The following is a 15,961-nucleotide window of genomic DNA, read 5'->3' on the forward strand; positions in this document are numbered from 1 at the left end:
GAAATAAACAAATTTCTCCAATTTTCCTGCAGGAAAGATTAGATTTTGCCATGAAGGAAATCATTTTTGACCTTCTCTGTGTTGGAAAGCCTGCAAAAGCCTTCAGTCTTAATCCTGAGGTACGTCATCTACTTTATCACTGAGACAGTTTTCAATAAAAAAATATCTGACAATATTGATGCAAAATGTATCCTATTAAAGTATTATTTAAAGCTACACTTTCTTTCTTCTATTTTGAATTTATATTTACACCTTTAGAAAGTGGATTTATATTGCTAAACATAAAATCCATGTAGAAATGATTGCAATTTTTCCTTTTATTTCTTTCACTAGAATTCTCCAGGACTGATAATGTTGTGTTAAAAAATTATTAACATCTTCTGTTTTGTTCAGAGAATGAACATTGGTCTGAGAGCGTTCTTGGTGATAGCTGACAAACTGCAGCAGAAGGATGGAGAACCTCCAATGCCGAATACCGGTTGCTCTTTGCCCAGTGGGAACACACTCCGAGTGAAGAAGATATACCTGAGCAAAACGCTGACCGATGAGGAGGCCAAAGTCATCGGTGAGAGAGACAAACCACAATCAGAAATATTAAAAATGTTTTTATATTCATACCGACGGGAAATGTGCATAGTTAATGTAGCATTATGTTTGTCAATATATCTGGTTTTTGATTTCTTGTTTTATTTTATTCCCGAGAAGAAAAATATTATACAGCTGACATAATAAAATATCTTTTAGCATTTTTTTTCAGAGTATGTATCAATTTGAGATTATTATTATTTTTTATTCTTAGAGTAATGGCTTCTTCTGTGATCAATTCCTTCTAACTTGCCCTCTTCTTCTTTAGGGATGTCCCAATATTATGTTCATGTGCGGAAAGCGATTGACAGTATCCTAAGACACCTTGATAAGGAGGTGGGACGCTGCATGATGATGACAAATGCTCAGATGTTGAATAAAGAGCCTGAGGACATGATCACGTGAGAAAAACTATTTGTCCACAATCACTTACTTTGCTTTTTTTAGTATCACAGTAATTGATCAGTTTGACAACAAAGCAAAATTAAAGTTAGATGGTTTTTGAAATGTGATTTTCCAGGGGTGAAAGAAAGCCAAAGATAGACTTGTTTAGGACATGTGTTGCTGCCATTCCTCGCATCCTTCCTGATGGGATGTCCAAACCTGAACTCATCGACCTCCTCTCACGGTGAGTCAGAGGATACACATCTGTGTGGAGAAAAATTATATTTAGCTCATCTTGATTTTAATAACAGCATTATCTAATGTTAAATGCACAATTAATATCTTTATGCCTGTGGGTGATTTTAAAAGATGCCTGGAGGGGAAAGTCAAAAATATCCCAAAGTAATGTAGTCCTGTAAAAAAAATGCAAAACATTTTAGTTCTTTCGCATCAATTAGTGTCTAGACTTGTAAATCCCAGAATTTTCCTGTTGAATTTCTGCACTTTTGCAAGTTTAAGACATAAGACTTAAACTTTCTACATGAGAACTTCTGGATTTTGCCTGGTTTGCCAGGTTGACGATCCACATGGATGATGAGCTTCGCCTCATAGCCCAGAACTCCCTGCAAAGTCTGCTGGTGGATTTCTCTGACTGGCGTGACGATGTTTTGTTTGGATTCACCAACTTCTTGTTGCGTGAAGTTCAAGACACCCACCAAGGGTTGTTAGATACGTCCCTCAGATTACTACTGCAGCTACTTACACAGTGGAGAATAACCCTGGCATCTTCTGGAAAGAGCCAAGACTTCGCTAAGCTGCATGGTGTCGAGGTGAGCTGGAATTTCTACACATATTATGCATTTAGCAAATGGGCTGTCCTCTCTGCCTGAGGCTGATGCTCCAGGATACACCTGCTGCAGATCATTTAAATGCGATTTAACGTAATTTAAATCAATTTAAATCACATTAAAATTGATTTAATGTGATTAAAGTCAATTTTAATTGATTTCTTTTTTGTTTTTTGTTCGTTATTAGATATAGAAATTTGACAGTTGTTTCAATTTTCACAGCTGCTGAATTCTTGCTCGGGTCATAAGATGCCTGCAGACAGAGCTTCTCACTCCACTGTGCTGCACGCTGTGGAGGGGCTAGCACTCGTGCTGCTCTGCTCTTGCCAGCTGAGCACCCGCAGACTCGCTATCACTGTACTCAAAGAGATACGGAGTCTTTACTTGACAATAGGACAGACAGAGGTAAATCAAAGATACACCAAAACCATGTAAAAAGTAGTAAAGTGTAAAATGTAGTTGAATTGAATGATTGATGTTGGGATTTTGCATTTTTTTGTTTTGTAAACTGCAGGATGATGAAAAACCAATGATAGAGATCATGGATCAGCTCAGCCCTGTTATCATGGAGAGTTTTATCAACGTAGCTGTCTCTGATGCAGTAAGTTCCTTCTATACCTATTGTAGATTCTATTTACTGTCTTAATTTTATGTGAGTTGTTTGCAAACCAGTAAGCTAGGTTGAAAACAAGCTATTTGATAATTGGAGAGTTAAGTCAGATCTCAGGTTTCTCAGCAAACAAATTACTCCTAAACACACTTAGGTTGGGGACTAGAATGGAACTGGTTCAAAAAGGATAAAATAGTTTGTGAACTGTATAGCATGTTTTATTTTTCTTTATATTTTCTTAAATATTCTTCTTCAGATTCTAGTCAAATTTAAGTTATTGAATCGTGTTAATTTTGAGGGCACTTTTTTTGGTACATTGAAAAGCCAGAGTAACTTCTGTCACTCGCTAACTTATGTCAAAATCCATATATGATTAGAGCTGAAAATTTGTTTGGATGAACAGTGACATACATTTTAAACAAATTTTAACCTATATTGTCTTATGCCTCAAATTTCCTGGGAACAGATATTTTAGTGATGGACAAAAACAGAAACAATCCAATCAATTTTAAAACATTTTATCCCAGTCCCCCACTGATTTCTCAGTGTATTTACAACAAATGTGAATTTCACAATGCATCTGTGTTAAAATAACCTGTTTACATTGTAAAATAATACATATTGGAAGTTGAGTATGAAAATATAGTTCTTTAAAAACACTTAAATCATTTATCTGTATTAATCAGTATGTTTTTGTTGGACATACAAACCAAACACCTGAAGTCAAGTAGCTGTTGCTTGATCGTCTCCACATCATCAGCAATGCATTCTTGTTTCAAATCTATTTTGCTCATTACCCCTGACCTTTGCCCCTGCTGTATCACTGGTTTGTTGCAGGCTGCGTTGCCAGCTGGCCACCATGTGGATCTTCAGTGGCTCGTGGAGTGGAATGCGGCACTTGTCAACAGTCAGTATGACATCATGAGCCCCTCTCACGTGTGGCTCTTCGCCCAGTCTGTGAAGGACCCCTGGGTGCTGTGTGTGTTCTGCCTCCTTCGGCAGGACAACCTTCCAAAGTTCTGTCCCACAGCTCTCAGCTATGCCTGGCCGTACGCCTTCACTCGACTGCAGATGCTCATGCCCCTGGTGGACCCGAAGTAAGTGTCCTCAGAATCGACTGTAAATTCACAAAGTACATGTTTTTAAATATATTCCTAACAGTGTCATGGTTTTACCAGCAGTCCAGTAAATGCAAAGAAGACTGGCACATCTGGTAGTGGGGAGAGCTACGTAACATTATGGAGAAATTACCTGATCCTTTGCTTTGGGGTGGCCAAGCCCAGTATCATGAGCCCAGGCCATCTGAGAGCGTCGACACCTGAGATCACAACTTCCACACCTGATAGCACCGTCAGTCATGAAAACAAGGTAGTTGTCTCTTCGTCATTGTGCCTTAATAATTCCCTCAGTGCCCAGAGTCAAAAGGATCAGGTGTTTACATCGAGCCTGTTGACATTCACACTCATTGCATTGAATTACACAGCAGTTATTTCACATGAGTGAAACAGGAAACCAGTGTTTTCTTAACTGTATTTTTATCTCAGAGTTGCTCTGACTAATTAGTGCTGCTCAAGCTGCACGACAGATTTTATTTGTCCGACCGAACAATGTCTGTTTTGTTGTTCCAGGTTATTGGAAGCCCATCTGTGGCTTGGCTTCTAAAACAGCTGGTCCCACTGATGAGAACAGAGAGCATCGAGTTGACAGAGTCATTAGTTCTTGGATTTGGACGGACTAATTTATTAGTATTCAGGTAGATCTATGTTTAACATTTTATTTCCTGAACAATTACAACCATACATTTTAAACATTTAATACCATATGGGGCATTTAATATTTTGGGGCACTAAATGACTTTTTGTCCCATCCTTAATTTTATCATGAGCTTTAGTGACTTTTTTTTTTTTTTTTTGTATTTTTTTTTTTATTTTGTGCTGCAGGTTTATGACTAAACTGATTAAATGGAATGTAGGTCCACTTTTTAATTAAGATTTTCACTGACCTAAATTTTTGTATGGATTTAATGTGGAGACAAACACAGGATTATACCTGAATGAGGTCTCATAACCACTTAAATTTCTATTCACATTGTTTGCTAGAGCTCATGTTCTGCTGCTCAAATCCCTTTCAGGGAAAAAAGTAAAAATAGATTATTAATGATTGCACTTTCTGCACACAGGGAGCTTGTGGAGGAGTTACATCCCCTCATGAAAGAGGCATTGGAAAGAAGACCTGAGGTTTGTTGCTTATGATGCTTAACACGTGTTCATGGTCCTCACCAAAGAGCTTTTGTGTTTTAAAGAATCCTCATTGTTTAAGTTATGTATACATGATCGTTGGCAGAACAAGAAGCGCCGTGAGCGACGGGACCTGCTGCGATTGCAGTTGCTTCGCATCTTTGAGCTTTTGGCTGATGCTGGTGTCATCAGTGACAGGTTCGTCACTGATACAGTTGAAACTTGTTTTTGAAATAGAGTTACACTTACAAGAACTAAAGATAAATAAAATTAAATGACTTGAAATTTGGTCTCATTGAGCATGTATCTGTTCTTTCTGTCATCCTGCAGTACAAATGGTGCTCTGGAACGAGACACCCTTGCCCTCGGTGCTTTGTTCCTGGAATATGTTGATTTAACCCGGATGCTTCTTGAAACTGAAAATGACAAAGAGACTGAGATCCTTAAGGACATTCGAGCTCACTTTAGTGCGATGGTGGCCAACTTCATCCAATGTGTTCCAGGTACCCCCGAACCTTCTTGCAAACTACCCCTTTACAAAAGGGCCAAAAGTATGTTTAGCACTATACTTGACTCGGTGTGTCTGCTGGGAGTTTTTCCAAAGATAGTTCAGCTTAAAAATAGAAGATGCAAAAGCAGGTGATGACTGATGGGTTGCCTAGTATTTAAGTCTCCAAAGGCCTGCTAATGGCTTGTTGAAGCATGTTGACATTTTGCTTTTATGCAAAGTCCTTCTGCAGCAGTTTATTATGATGCATGGATAGGTTTCTTGACACTGCACTTTCTTAATGCCCTTACCTACAACAACCTGTTTTTTTTCCCTCCCTAGTGCACCAAAGGAGATTCCTTTTTCCACAGCAGAGCCTTCGGCATCACCTCTTTATCCTGTTCAGCCAATGGGCAGGTCCCTTCAGCATCATGTTCACCCCCCTGGACCGATACAGTGACAGGAATCATCAAATAACAAGATATCAGTATTGTGCTCTAAAGGTAAAAAGTGTCTGAAATATCATCCTGTCTTGCCTGGTGTTCAGCCCAATAACTATTTAACATTCAATAAAGAAAAATAATTTTAAAAGTAATTATTATGACAATTTGCGATCAGAAAAATCAGGACGATTAAAAGTTAAGCAACTTGTCATGATTGTGTTTATTTCTCCAGGCCATGTCTGCTGTGCTGTGCTGTGGACCTGTCTTTGATAATGTTGGCCTTTCTCAAGATGGATACCTCTATAAGTGGCTGGATAATATACTGGCCTGCCAGGATCAGCGGGTCTGTAGCCAATGCTTTACCACTGTGGTGCATTTAAACAAAGAGCAGGCTGACCTGATGGCATGCTGTATCTTGCTTTTCAAAAGGGCAGTTCTGCTTATTCTTACAAGAAGCAAATTATTCTTTTGCTTGTCTGATGTTGTTTATTTTTTCCACCCGTCTTCATAAATTGAGCTGTGTAGCTTGAGCAAAAGGTTAGCAAGAGATCTTGCTAATAGTAAATAGTAATTTTGTGTTGCAAAACTGATATAATCATTCACTAAATTCTTATATAAGTCATACTAAACAAAGTCTAAACAAAGTAAATCAGATAATTTTGTAAATCATGTAAACCAGTCTTCTGTCTGCCTTGTGTTCAGGTCCATCAGCTTGGTTGTGAAGTTGTCATCTTGCTTTTGGAGCTAAATGCCGACCAGGTCAACCTGTTCAATTGGGCTGTGGATCGGTGCTACACTGGTTCCCACCAGCTCGCCTCTGGTTGCTTTAAAGCCATTGCTACAGTCTTTTCCAGCAGGTATAAACAATCTTAAGCTGTCGACTGTTTGGATTGATTTTTTTCAATTCTACGGAATGAAAATAATTGAAAATCAAAAATATTTTCTTTACAATAAATTTTTTTTGTCTCTTCTCTTTTTCTTTACCAGTAAAAACTACCCATGTGACATTGTTACACTGCTGAATCTTGTGCTGTTTAAAGCATCTAGCACCAACAGAGAACTCTATGAGATTTCAATGCAGCTAATACAGGTAAGAAAAAACAAAAGTTTCTTGTTAAATTTCCACTTTTCACAGAAAAAATGTATGGCTATTCATTTTACAACAGCAGTCAATGTTTTGAATCGTTTTGATGTTGTTTCTACAACTGTTATTTTTGTGGAACAAGTCAAACTACAAATAATTGCTAGTGATCTAAAACACATGCCTAAAAGTAAGGCAAATGATGTATAACATCCTTCTTGATTTTTTTTAATTTCAAACAGATACTTGAAGACAAGTTATTCATGTACTCTAAGAAGACAGCAGAGCTGAAGCCAAGCAACATTCTGTATGGCACCCATGGTCCTTTGCCTCCCCTATACAGTGTCTCACTCCCACAACTCTCTACTCAGCTAGCCAGGATGTACCCAGAACTCACGCTCCCCTTGTTTTCAGGTAAGGGGTGTTGTATTTAGAGGATACATAGGTGACTAATAATGATGATGGTGACGGTGATGATATCTAAATGCCTATTAAGACACTAGAGCTGCCTATGGTCACAAAGTATAACAAAGAAGCACGAAATTAATAAATCAAAAGGGCAATAAGAAGGTAGACATGAGTGTGCTGGAGGGTGTGTTGGTGACTTTGTACCAATTAGGAGAACCCCTGTTTTATTTAACAATTTTAAAGTAAACAACATTTAACAGACAGTAAAAAGCAGGCAGGACTGAGGTTAGATGAAATAGTGTTGGGTTTTATTATTTCAATAAAAATACATTAAATTATTACAACTTATTGCCGAGACAATTGAAGAAAAAAAAGTGGACAGAGTACACACCCTTGAGGAACACCAGTAGTGATTGGAAATGATTTATGTTGCCAGAGCAATAAGATTTAAGCCAATTGTAGGGTTGGCAGTAATAACAGTGGAAGATTATCTTCACTCTAGGATGTTATTGGAGATAGTGTCCACTGCAGTAGTAAAGTCAAAAAGATGAGAGTGATTTATGACTCTGTTAAGAGGATGTTGATGGAGAATACTTGGAGCTGGACAAGATTGTGTGAATAAGAGAGATTTGTGAGGGAAAAAAATGTTTCTTTACTGTTTAAATGGACAACTTCACAGATGAACATTATGACGAAATCAAGAATATTTCATTCTCATTTGTCCAAGTGCAAACACTGCAGTTTCTAATGATGTTATGCTGATGTTTTTGTTGGCGTTCTTTTCTTACAGAGGTCAGCCAGAGGTTCCCCACCACTCATTCCAATGGCAGGCAGATCATGCTAACCTACCTCCTTCCCTGGCTTGGTAACATTGAACTAGTGGACAGTGGCTTGCTGGTCCCAGTCTTTGCACCGTCAAACCCCAGCTTTGAGTCTTCCTGTCAGCTGACCAGTACAGATTCATTACACTTTTTAAAAGGCACAGGCTGGGGATCGTTAGAAGCCACATCTATGGTTCTCAATAACCTCATGTTCATGACAGCCAAGGTAAAATGTTGTATAATATCACGGTAGAATGGTAAACTATATAACTGAAATGAATGCAGCTTTGTGTTTTTTTAATCTCTGTCTTAGTATGGAGATGATTTACCTGGACCAGAGATGGAAAATGCCTGGAATGCTTTAGTCAGCAATGAGAAATGGAGCAACAATCTGAGAACCACTCTGCAGTTCATTATCAGCCTGTGTGGTGTCAGCAGTGACACCACCCTTCTCGCATATGTAAGACATTCAAGGCTGCTAGAAAATGTCAGAAAAATGTCTTCCTTTAACTTCACAATTTCTCTGAAGAATTGTTCCTTCTCTATTTATCCAGATCAAAAAGGTGGTCATCTATCTTTGCCGAAACAACACTATGCAAACCATGGAGGAGTTGTTATTTGAGCTGCAACAAACAGATCCCGTCAATCCTGTGGTGCAACACTGTGACAGCCCTCCTTTCTATCGTTTCACTGCCACAAGCAAAGCTTCTGTGGTGGCTTCAGGTCATTTTCTTTATTCTTACCATTTTTTTAACCCCTCTATATGTAACCTTTTTAAATGTTTATATGGCATCTTTGAGATTCATAAAGATTACATATAATGTAAAAAATATATATATATCCATGTATACTATCATATCACTTCATTGAATCTACACTAACTGAAAATCGTTGTACTTTCTGATGGGAAAATTCTCGGACATGCTTAATTGCTTTAGTGGAGCTATTTTGTGGCCAGTCATTGAAAACTGCTTGCTTTGGACAGATTCCCAGAGTTAAACGCGTGGTAGCTGTAATTCCTTTAACATGTTATAAAACATGTCCACTTATGGCACTTTCTTCAGGAACCACATCAAGCAGCAACACTGTTATAGCTTGCCAAGATAACTTTCCCGACACAGATGACATCAAGACCATGAAGGAGAACGAGGAGAGGTAAAGTGTTCACTGATGACTTAAATCATGTGATCAGAGATAATTGCGGCATTGGAGAACTTTTGTCGATATCTTTGTAGATATATATGTCTTTCTGGTCTCAGGCTTGGTCATAAAATGAGAGCACACAGCCGACTGGAATCACGTTACAGCAACAGCTCAGGAGGATCTTATGATGAAGAAAAAAGTATGGGTGACACTGTGTTAAAAACTTGACTGTATTATGTCTTTGTTATTTTTTGTTTGGTGAGAAACACACAATCTGGCATAAAGAGCAAGAACGAAGCCAGCATGGAGCCACTGAGGATGGATGAGCAATGTGTAGAAGGCCTCAGGCTTCTGTGACTCTCTGCAATGAAATTCAAGTAGCCAAGCCCAGGTTCTCTGCTCTGTGGTTTCTGTCCCAAAACAACCTTGTGTGACTAAATTTGGTCTTATATAAATAACAAAAAGAAATAAAAAATGCAACAGATTCTTACAAAAATATTGTGACATTGATATTATATGTATTGTTAACCACACAAATGTTTGTTGAATTATGTTGAACATGAATGAATGCTGAAGTAATATCCTATGACCACTTAGATGAACCGCTGCCGCCATATGTGGATTGGCTTACGTTTGTTATTGAAACAAACAAACCCCACCCACTCCCCATGCCACTTAATGGAGGATGCTGGGCTCCACTGGTGGACTTTTTACCTGAAACCATCACTCCCAGAGGACCACTGCACAGGTTACAGGATTCAATCTCATGTTTAAACACTTTGCTGAGGTTTCTTTTGAAGCTATAAAACTGTACAATTGGTCACAAATGTGAAATAGATTATGTAACATGTTTCCTTATATTTTGTGATTACTTTAGGTGTAATATTGCAGTAATCTTCATGACGGAGCTGGTGGTAGATCACGGCGTGAGAGAGGACTGGGCGTTGCACCTTCCTTTAATCCTACATGCTCTGTTTTTGGGTAAAGACTCTATACTATTGTATTTTTTTAATTACTTCCATGTGTCAATCTGGGATAAAAAAAAATTTCTTGTAGAAACAAAGATATAAACATTCTTCACCTTTTTTATATTTTGTCACATCACAATGACAGACATATTTCATTTCACTGTATATCTGAAAGGACCAACACAGTGTAGGACCTAAGTTTGAAGTGAATGGAAAAGAATACATGTTTTTTTAATCAACTATATAAGAAAATCTGAAACTATGGTTTTGTATTCAGCATCCCTGAGTACTTGTTTCTGTAAATACCTATAGTTTCGTCTCTAAGTCTATTTGGGTGTGTCTGAAACCTTATTTCTCTCAATTTTTGCAAAATATTGAGTTTTTGTCTTCCTGAAAATGATTTTAAGTTTTTCTTTTCCTTCACTTGATGGCCCTTTACTCTACTGTACGAGCAGATCTTGTCTTCTAATTTAGATTTTATTGATGATATGACTTATTGTGTTTTTAAATTAGCTCAAGCTCAGTCAGATTGAATGCACACCTTTGAATGCACACATTCAAAGGAGATGTGCAGTGTTAGTTTTCTTCCACTCACAGCATTTTGTGTGAAGGCAAAAATGTTATCTCGCTGTCCACTGTCTTTTTTCACATGTTTGCTATGTCACTTCATGGCTTGTACCAAACTGCAAGCATATTGTTTTATATTTTATCCATTTACCTATGGATTCTGCAGCTCATGTAAAGTTATCATAGGCCTCTTTGCTTCTTTGATAAAGACTTCCCTTACCTGCACAGTCAGTTTACATGGATTACAATGTTTTATAAGGTTTCAAGTCATGAGTTGATCTTTCAATTTGTGCTCTATAAATACATAGTTTATTAATTTAAACCTTGTTTTGATCTTCTCCATAACCACATCCCCTAACTGCCTTTGTATTTGTTCACTAATGTATCACACCAAGCATTTGAGGCCTGCATGACTTTGTGTTGCTCTGCCACATAAAGTCCTGTCAAAATACTTTGTTCTGCAAGTCTGTAATGTGATAATATGTGTGAAAGTTCACCTGTTTTGAATGGTTTGGTAACATGGTGTCAAACAGCGCAGCAGCTCATCTGATCTTTGTGTTTTCAGGCATGGATCATTATCGCCCTGAGGTTTTTGAGCACAGCAAACGTCTGCTCCTTCACCTGTTCATCACCTTGTTCTGTAACAACAACTTTCAGACCGTTGCATCAGTTTTACTGCAGACGCGGGAAGTCAATGTCTTCAAGACCCTCACTTGCACATCCAGCCTTCAGATGGAATATTCGCCTGCAGGTAGTCATGTTTGTCAGCTATCAGAGCTGTTCACACTCTCCTGGAAGGCTGAATTAGCGCACTTCTTGGAAAAGCAGGCTTGCATTTGTCATGTGGCTTTTCTGTCTGGCTACTATAAACTTGAAAGTCAGAAGGGGATGGCTTGCATTCCTCGAAGACAATAGATAAGTTTCTTATCTTGAGGAGAAACTATTTGGACACTGTGCCAAGAGCAATACTGAGAACTGAGGACATCAAAGGTCTTGATTAAAGCATTCCATTCTGCTATTTTTATCCTCCAGTCTAAATTGGGGCCATCTGCTCAAACTTCAATTGGTTCAACTCCTAATCATTTTTCTTGAAAATCGTCAAGACTGACGGGTTGTATATTGCAAAGGAGCTTTGTTTAATTTATTTTCCAGATTTTTTGCAAAATAACAATGCGTTTATTTTAAATAGTGCAGTTCGGTGATCTGAGGTAGACTCTGTTCAAACAGAGCAAACTATTAACTACTTGATCCTTTGTTATGGGTTTAGGTGGCTGTGACTTCCTGCGGGAGTGCCAGGCATCTCCGGTGCCAGACTCTGGGCTGAGCTCTTCCTCCACATCGTCCAGTTTGAGTCTGGGGAGCAGCAGCAGCAACCTGCCGGAGATCACACAGGAGATAGAGGAGTTTGTGAGCTCCTGCAAATTGAATGAGAAGAGCAATAAGCTCATTGAGTTTTTGATAACAAGGTGACCATATTGATGAATTATTGGTTCTTGTAATTTAGTCACTAATTGTGTATTGTAGCAACAGTGTGGTAAAATAATGCCTAGAAATGACGTTGATGTCCTGCAGAATGTTTCTGGACGTAGGGCTCCCCCTAGTGGTAGTGCTTTTATATTGCAATTTGTTCTGCATGTGTAAACGGATGCAACATTTCAGGTCTGAAAATTAAAAGGCACAGCTGAAATAACAATTATTAAATATTCACAAGAAACAGTGCTTTATGTTTAAATTTTCTTTAAAGTTTTATAACTTTGTGTTGACTTCAGATAAAAATATGTACGTGCACAACCTTTTACTACCCACTTGCATTGACACAATCATTTTCTTATTGTGAAGAATAAATTACATGTTTTTTGAAGGGTAACAAAATAGAAAATAGTTGATCCTTGAAATGTGGTAAATATTCAAGACTAGGCTTTTCATGTCCAATTTATATGATTTACAAATCCTTTATCTGAAGGAATGAGACCACTTTTTAATTTCATAAAATTATTGAGTCCATTACAAAGACAAAGCCATTTTAAAGTTGACTTCTTTTTATTTTTTATTTTACCTAGGAAAGAATTTTAATTCTTCTGGCTGGTGTACCAATGTGGGTTTATTGTAACAAAACAAAATCTTGTTTTTTAAGACCTTATGGACCTTTGTGGTGTCATGAAGACATTTCCCCAAAGAACCAAGTCTCAAAAAGCACAGCACAACTGACAAACTTTCTGCGGCATGTTGTATCTGTTTTTAAGGAGTCCAAGTCAGGTAATTGGAGTATACTTACTTACTTAGTATTAATCATTTCCCATGCAGTTACAGGAGTTGATTTACTCTTCAAGCTCTCTCTCCTGATCAGATTACTTTTTGGAGCAGCAGCTCAGCGAAGTGGCACTGCAGACGGCTCTGTGTAGCTCATCTCGTCACTATGCCGGCCGCTCCTTTCAGGTGTTTAGAGCTCTTCGTCAGCCCATTTCTGCCCACGCTGTGTCTGACCTGTTGTCGAGGCTTGTGGAAGTCATCGGTGAACACGGCGATGAAGTCCAAGTAAGTATGTGAATCAAAAGTATGTGGTAAGGTGTTGTGGTATATTTAAACTTTGAAATACACTAAAAAAGACTTTGGAAAAGGTCTTCAGAACTGATTTGAGTATGTTCCTCTCAGGGCTATGTTATGGAGGTATTACTAACTTTGGAATCTGTTGTGGATAACTTGGCGGAATGCCTGAAAAACAATGATCTCATGGCTTTCTTTACGAGGTTTGTGCTTCCTCTGAGCAAATTTGTTTCCAACTGGTGTTCTGTTAAATATCCACTCAGTTTATTGCACTGTTTGTTGAATTGCAGAGCATCCTCTCCAGATTTCCTTACCAGTTTTAAACAGCTGTCAAACAGAAAGAGCACAGGGCAGCTCAGCCTGAGGAGAGAAGAACGGAGCAGGCATCAGAGGAGCTCTTCTGTTCCCAAAAAATTCGGAGAAGCTGACAGATGTTCAGATCCTCCTCGCAGTGCCACACTGGACCGCATCCAAGCCTGCGAACAACAGGTTTTGTTAGCCAGGATGCGAAGCTCGTCTTCATCAAAAGACAGCACCACCGACCCAATGAGCATCAACCACCCCAGCAACTTGCTGGCCACCGTCTTCTGGGTGGCAGTGTCGCTGATGGAGTCAGACTTTGAGTTTGAGTATCAGATGTCGCTAAGGCTGCTCAATAAACTGCTGACCAACTTGTCGCTGGACAAGCAGGAGAACCGGGAGAAGCTGGAGAAGCTCCAGAGCCAGCTGAAGTGGAGCAGTTTCACTGGACTCCAGCAGCTACTGTTAAAGGGCTTCACATCCACTTCCACCACGGACCTCACACTACAACTCTTCTGTCAACTCACACCTGTGTCCAGAGTGCCTGTTGTGGATACATCACAAGCCATAGGTGAAAAGGGAGCTCATTAGATAATTTTAAGATTTTTGAAAGTACTTGCAAGTGATATTAACTTTTTTTTAGCAGATCTAAAATGACGTTTCTTTGCTCTATTTGTCAGGTTTTCCCTTGAACGTTCTCTGTTTGCTTCCACATCTTGTGCAGAACTTTGATGCACCATCACCTTTTTGTCAAGATGTTGCTGAGAAGATAGCTCAGGTTTGGGCTTGTTGATGTTTTTCCTCACATTTACAGAAACAGTTTACATTCATTCATCATCAGCATGAATGTTGCATTTATTTTCAGCAATAAATTGTGCATTTTTACCCTTTTTTTTAACAACGAATGATTATACAACAAACAACTTCAATGACTTGTAAAAAACAAAAATACACTAATTTGAATGTCCTATCAATCTTCTCTAAACCTTAGGATCAGAATATGCAGATGGACTCAAATATAAAAATACACTTTCACTAATATTTAGTTTAATTTCTTAGATGCTTTTCGGCTCATTGCTTATCAGAAGTATTGAAGCTTCTTTGAATCAGGCTGCATTTAAACTCAGTCTTAAAATTTTAAATTGGGTTGACGTAGGGGCCATTCCACAACTTAAGTGACAGCCTACTTTATCAGTTCCAAAACTACTTAGATGTGTGTTTGGGACGATCACCTTTTAAGAACTCCCATTGAAATTGGGAGTCCCTTTCAACTAATTGCCTAATTAAATGTGAAGCAGAAAATTTCAGACATGTACCTCCATAATTATGTCATCAATTCAATGAAAACTGGATCTAAAGGAAACATAGTGGACAAAAGGAAGCCTTGGGAATGTCTATGAGCTCCATCCTATTGGAAAAGTGAGCATTACCATCTGCAGTGAGAAGAATAATCAAATATAAATTTTTTTCTGTTTATTATTGATGGCTACAAAAAGAAAGGGGTTTCCCTGCAACGTTCTAAGGGATATTCATTTTAGATTAAATATTATTGCTATTATACATATTTGAGCCTTTATGCATATTTTGCCTGTGTATAAAATACATATTGAAATAATATCTATGCACCTATAATCATGTCTTTTTGTTGTATTATCGCTATTCCTGTTAAATGGATAGCTCAAATTTGTTATTGAAGTCCAAAATATATAAACCATGCATGTATTATAAACTTCTAACCAGTGTTATACAATAATTGGACTGTATATTTCCATATCCTGTGCTGTTTTCTGCAGGTTTGCCTTGAGGAGAAGAATGCCAAGCTGTCTAACCTCGCCCACGTCATGACTTTGTATAAAACACACACCTACACTCGAGACTGCTTGTCTTGGGTCAACGTGGTGTGTCGGTATCTCCATGAAACCTTCTCAGACATCACCCTGAACCTGGTCACCTACATGGCAGAGGTGTGCAGCTGATCATTTCTTCTCCCTCAGCTACTATCATATATTTCACCGCTACACGAGCTGAATTTTGTTTAACTGTTGTTGCAGCTGTTAGAGAAGGGTCTCCCCTCTATGCAGCAGACACTCTTACAAATCATCTACAGCCTCCTGAGTCACATGGACCTGAGTGTCATTCAAGCCAAACCCTTCAACATTGAGGTCCTCAAGACAATTGAAAAGTTTGTGCAGGTAAACAGCAAAAATACAGAGCCTATTTTCATTTTTATGGAATTTTCCTTCCATTTAATAATGGAAGGAAAATTGTGAATTGTGCTTTGACCAAAACACAAACTGTTACTGTGTTTTGGTCCATCTCATAAAATTCCAACAAAACATAAAATGTGAACATGCTTGAGGAGAAAAAAGACTTTTGCAAGGAGCTGTACATAGTGGAAAGACTGAGAGGATCTGTATTCCCTGGTCCTTCTGTAAGTGCTCATAAAAATAGGAGGAAAAAAGCTGCCTGTGTGTCAGTGCAGTAAATTTGTAGACACACCCAGACTATAAACAGACTGCCTCTGGCCAGGCCTCT

At 38.4% G+C, this 15,961-nt stretch overlaps 1 protein-coding gene across 5 annotated transcripts in view; it reads left to right on the plus strand.

The window, feature by feature from the left end:
* Positions 1-15,961, plus strand: part of LOC129358925 (protein furry homolog) — a 44,201-nt gene that overhangs the window by 19,133 nt on the left and 9,107 nt on the right. For 4 of the 5 annotated variants that reach the window (XM_055028186.1, XM_055028190.1, XM_055028188.1 and 1 more), the window contains exons 14-47: positions 33-119; positions 394-565; positions 854-986; positions 1,106-1,213; positions 1,544-1,799; positions 2,040-2,222; positions 2,332-2,418; positions 3,265-3,524; positions 3,606-3,795; positions 4,056-4,180; positions 4,607-4,664; positions 4,771-4,862; positions 4,995-5,167; positions 5,494-5,654; positions 5,827-5,937; positions 6,297-6,451; positions 6,582-6,684; positions 6,918-7,089; positions 7,874-8,130; positions 8,218-8,364; positions 8,459-8,627; positions 8,969-9,059; positions 9,164-9,246; positions 9,645-9,795; positions 9,925-10,028; positions 11,148-11,333; positions 11,850-12,048; positions 12,717-12,838; positions 12,930-13,117; positions 13,235-13,329; positions 13,417-13,997; positions 14,107-14,204; positions 15,220-15,390; positions 15,478-15,618. In XM_055028186.1, coding sequence (XP_054884161.1) covers positions 33-119; positions 394-565; positions 854-986; positions 1,106-1,213; positions 1,544-1,799; positions 2,040-2,222; positions 2,332-2,418; positions 3,265-3,524; positions 3,606-3,795; positions 4,056-4,180; positions 4,607-4,664; positions 4,771-4,862; positions 4,995-5,167; positions 5,494-5,654; positions 5,827-5,937; positions 6,297-6,451; positions 6,582-6,684; positions 6,918-7,089; positions 7,874-8,130; positions 8,218-8,364; positions 8,459-8,627; positions 8,969-9,059; positions 9,164-9,246; positions 9,645-9,795; positions 9,925-10,028; positions 11,148-11,333; positions 11,850-12,048; positions 12,717-12,838; positions 12,930-13,117; positions 13,235-13,329; positions 13,417-13,997; positions 14,107-14,204; positions 15,220-15,390; positions 15,478-15,618 — 5,409 coding nt within the window. The remainder of the gene's footprint in view (positions 1-32; positions 120-393; positions 566-853; positions 987-1,105; positions 1,214-1,543; positions 1,800-2,039; positions 2,223-2,331; positions 2,419-3,264; positions 3,525-3,605; positions 3,796-4,055; positions 4,181-4,606; positions 4,665-4,770; positions 4,863-4,994; positions 5,168-5,493; positions 5,655-5,826; positions 5,938-6,296; positions 6,452-6,581; positions 6,685-6,917; positions 7,090-7,873; positions 8,131-8,217; positions 8,365-8,458; positions 8,628-8,968; positions 9,060-9,163; positions 9,247-9,644; positions 9,796-9,924; positions 10,029-11,147; positions 11,334-11,849; positions 12,049-12,716; positions 12,839-12,929; positions 13,118-13,234; positions 13,330-13,416; positions 13,998-14,106; positions 14,205-15,219; positions 15,391-15,477; positions 15,619-15,961) is intronic. The other variant, XM_055028187.1, reaches the window with a different exon arrangement.

This window comes from Poeciliopsis prolifica, unplaced genomic scaffold (assembly GCF_027474105.1).
Source record: "Poeciliopsis prolifica strain line A6 unplaced genomic scaffold, Auburn_PproV2 SCAFFOLD004, whole genome shotgun sequence".
Taxonomy (NCBI): domain Eukaryota; kingdom Metazoa; phylum Chordata; class Actinopteri; order Cyprinodontiformes; family Poeciliidae; genus Poeciliopsis; species Poeciliopsis prolifica.